Source organism: Carlito syrichta, unplaced genomic scaffold, assembly GCF_000164805.1.
Source record: "Carlito syrichta isolate Samal-C Ts95f unplaced genomic scaffold, Tarsius_syrichta-2.0.1 Scaffold92694, whole genome shotgun sequence".
Classification (NCBI taxonomy): Eukaryota; Metazoa; Chordata; class Mammalia; order Primates; family Tarsiidae; genus Carlito; species Carlito syrichta.
The window spans coordinates 71,924-74,625 of NW_007036790.1; the positions used below are offsets into that span (position 1 = coordinate 71,924).

At 64.7% G+C, this 2,702-nt stretch overlaps 1 protein-coding gene across 1 annotated transcript in view; it reads right to left on the reverse strand.

Moving 5' to 3' along the window:
* The window catches only part of C3 (complement C3), a gene marked incomplete at its 5' end in the record, with an annotated part of 40,697 nt that extends 38,302 nt beyond the window's left edge, over nt 1-2,395 (reverse strand). The window contains 3 exons of the mRNA XM_008060788.2: nt 803-873; nt 959-1,121; nt 2,203-2,395. Coding sequence (XP_008058979.1) covers nt 803-873; nt 959-1,121; nt 2,203-2,395 — 427 coding nt within the window. The remainder of the gene's footprint in view (nt 1-802; nt 874-958; nt 1,122-2,202) is intronic.
* Between the last annotated feature and the right edge of the window lie 307 nt (nt 2,396-2,702).

The following is a 2,702-nucleotide window of genomic DNA, read 5'->3' on the forward strand; positions in this document are numbered from 1 at the left end:
ATGGTGTCTGGGGTGGGGGTGGGGATTTGCAACTTTATGCAGTGCTCAGGGAGACTTCACTGTACAATTGAGACACCCGTGACATTTAAGTAAAGACTTGAAGGAAGCAAGAAAGCAAGCTATGTGGACATTTGGAAGAACCGAGTTTTCTAAGAAGAGGGAACAGCCTGTGCCAAAGCCCCGAGGCAGGGTCATGCCTGGAGTGCCTGGCACGTGGGTGGCACAGCGAGGAGACCTGTGTCACGGGAGCAGAGTGGCCGAGGAGGGCGGGAGGAGGACGAGGCAGGTCGTGGGCTGTGACTGCGAGGGGGACTCGGGCTTAGACTCCGAGGGAGGTGGCAGCCATGGAGGTCTGTGGACCCCAGGGACAAGACCTGACTCCGGTGCTCACGGGCACCCTCTGGCGGCTGCAGGTAGAATAGACTTCATGGGGGTCGGGCGCGGTGGTTTAGGCCGGTCATCCCAGCACTTCGAGAGGCCGAGGCGAGAGGATGGCCTGAGCTCAGGGGTTCGAGACCAGTGTGGGCAACTTGTCTCTACAAAAAATCAAACTCCAAAAAAAAAAGAATAGTCTTCGTGGAATGATGAACTGTCATCCCATTCTTCAGATGAGGAGACAGGCTCAGGTGAAATGCCCCGGGCTTTATCTGAAGCCAGAATCCACTGGCACGTACCTGTCTCCCCGGGACTCCCCTGTCCCCCTCTGCCTCCAGGTCTCTGCTGCTGTCTCTCTGTCTCTCTACCTCGTCGCCCCTCCCCGAGGCTCTGCCCCTCTGACCCCGGGGCCTCTGCTGGCCGGTACCTCCACGGTGACCATGACCGTCCGGCCCACGGGCAGCAGCTTGTGGTCCACGGTGAAGATCCGGTAGAGAACTGGGAGGGGTGGGAGAGGCAGGGAGGCCGGTGAGCCCCGGGCCGGCCCGCGCTGCCCGCCCCCCGGCCGCCCGCGGCCCCTCACCCGTGGAGCCTGGGGTGTAGATGGTCTTGTCCGTCTGGATGAAGAGGTAGCCGCTCCGGTGGCTGACCAGCACCACCTTCTCCACCGGGTTGTTATTCCCGAAGACCGCCTGGACGGTCACGAACTTTTTTGTCTTGCCCAGTTTCAGCTCCTTGGCCGGGATCTAGGCGTGGGCAGGGGATCGTCAGGGGTCTGTCCAGGGCCCCGGGCAGGGGATCGTTAGGGGTCTGTCCAGGGCCCCGAGACCCATCAGGCTTCGGGGCCTTAGGCTGGGCCCCTGCAGGCAAGGGAGTCCTCCCAGGTTGGCCCAGTGTGGGGAGGGAGGAGCGCGAGAACGGAGCGGGGATCGGAGAGGGGACCCGGAGAAGGGAGGGCTCGGAAGGGGGCGGGGCTCAGAGGGAAGGGCGCCCCTGGAGGGGGAGGAGCCTAGGGAGGGGCGGGGACTCCGAGAGGGGCGGGGCTCAAAGAGAGGGAGGGAACGCAGAGGGGCGGAGACGCAGAGAGGAGCGCTCAGAAGAGGAGGGGACTTGGAGGAGGAGGGGCTCCGAAGGGGGAGGAGAGGCTGGGGGGCAGAGGCTGAGAGGGAAGGTCTCAGAAGGGGCGGAGACTCAGGGAAGGGCGGGGCTTCGAAGGGGAGGAGATTCAGGGAAGGGAGGAGCTTAAAGGGGAGGAGCCAGGGAAGGGCGGGGCTTCCAAGGGGCGGAGACACGTGGGGGCGGGGCTTCAAAGAGGAGGCGACTCCGGGGAGGGCGGGGCTTCAAAGGGGAGGAGACACTGGGAAGGGAGGAGACTCAGGGAAGGGCGGGGCTTCCACGGGACGGGAGGGGCTTCGAAGGGGAGGAAACTCTGGGAGGGCGGGGCTTGGAAGGGGAGAAGACTCAAGAAAGGGGGGCTTCGAAGGGGTGGAGACTCAGGAAAGGGAGGGGCTTAAAAGGGGAGGAGACACAGGGAAGGGCGGGGTTTCCAAGGGAAGGGAGGAGCTTCGAAGGAGAGGGGACTCGGGGAGGGCGGGGCTTCAAAGGGGAGGAGACTCAGGGAAGGGCGGGGCTTCGAAGGGGTGGAGACTCAGGAAAGGGCGGGGCTTCGAAGGGGAAGCGACTCAAAGAAGGGCGGGGCTTCGAAGGGGAGGAGACACAGGGAAGGGCGGGGCTTCCAAGGGAAGGGCGGAGCTTCGAAGGAGAGGGGACTCGGGGAGGGCGGGGCTTCAACGTGGGTGTCACGGGCCGGCTCCCGTCTGCGCCCACCCTGATGGTGACGTTGCCCAGGTGGCCAGTGGCGGCGGTCAGCGTGGTCTTCTCGCTGGACAGCACTTGCGTCTTGCCCGGGAAGTCGTGGACAGTGACCGAGACCGGAACGTCCTCTTTCACTCCGTGGGCCTCCAGCACCACGGTCTCCTCGCTCTCCAGCCACAGGACGTTGGGGGTGATCACAGAGAACCTGTCGGGGGTCGTGGGGGGGCGTCATCCCAGGGACGGGGGACTCCAGCCCACCGGGCAGGCCGGCCGCGCCTCGGTTCCCTGTTCCCTGCGCTGTGACCCCGCCCCTGGTCCTCACGTCTATAATCCCAGCACTTTGGGAGGCTGAGGCCAGAGGATGGGCTGAGTCCGCGGGTCCGAGACCCGCCTGGGCAACTTGGCGAGACCTCATCTCTGCAATAATCAGAAAATTAGCCGGGCATGGTGGCGCACGCCTGTAGTTCCGGCTACTGGGAAGGCTGGGCGGAAGGATCGCCTGAGCCCGGCAG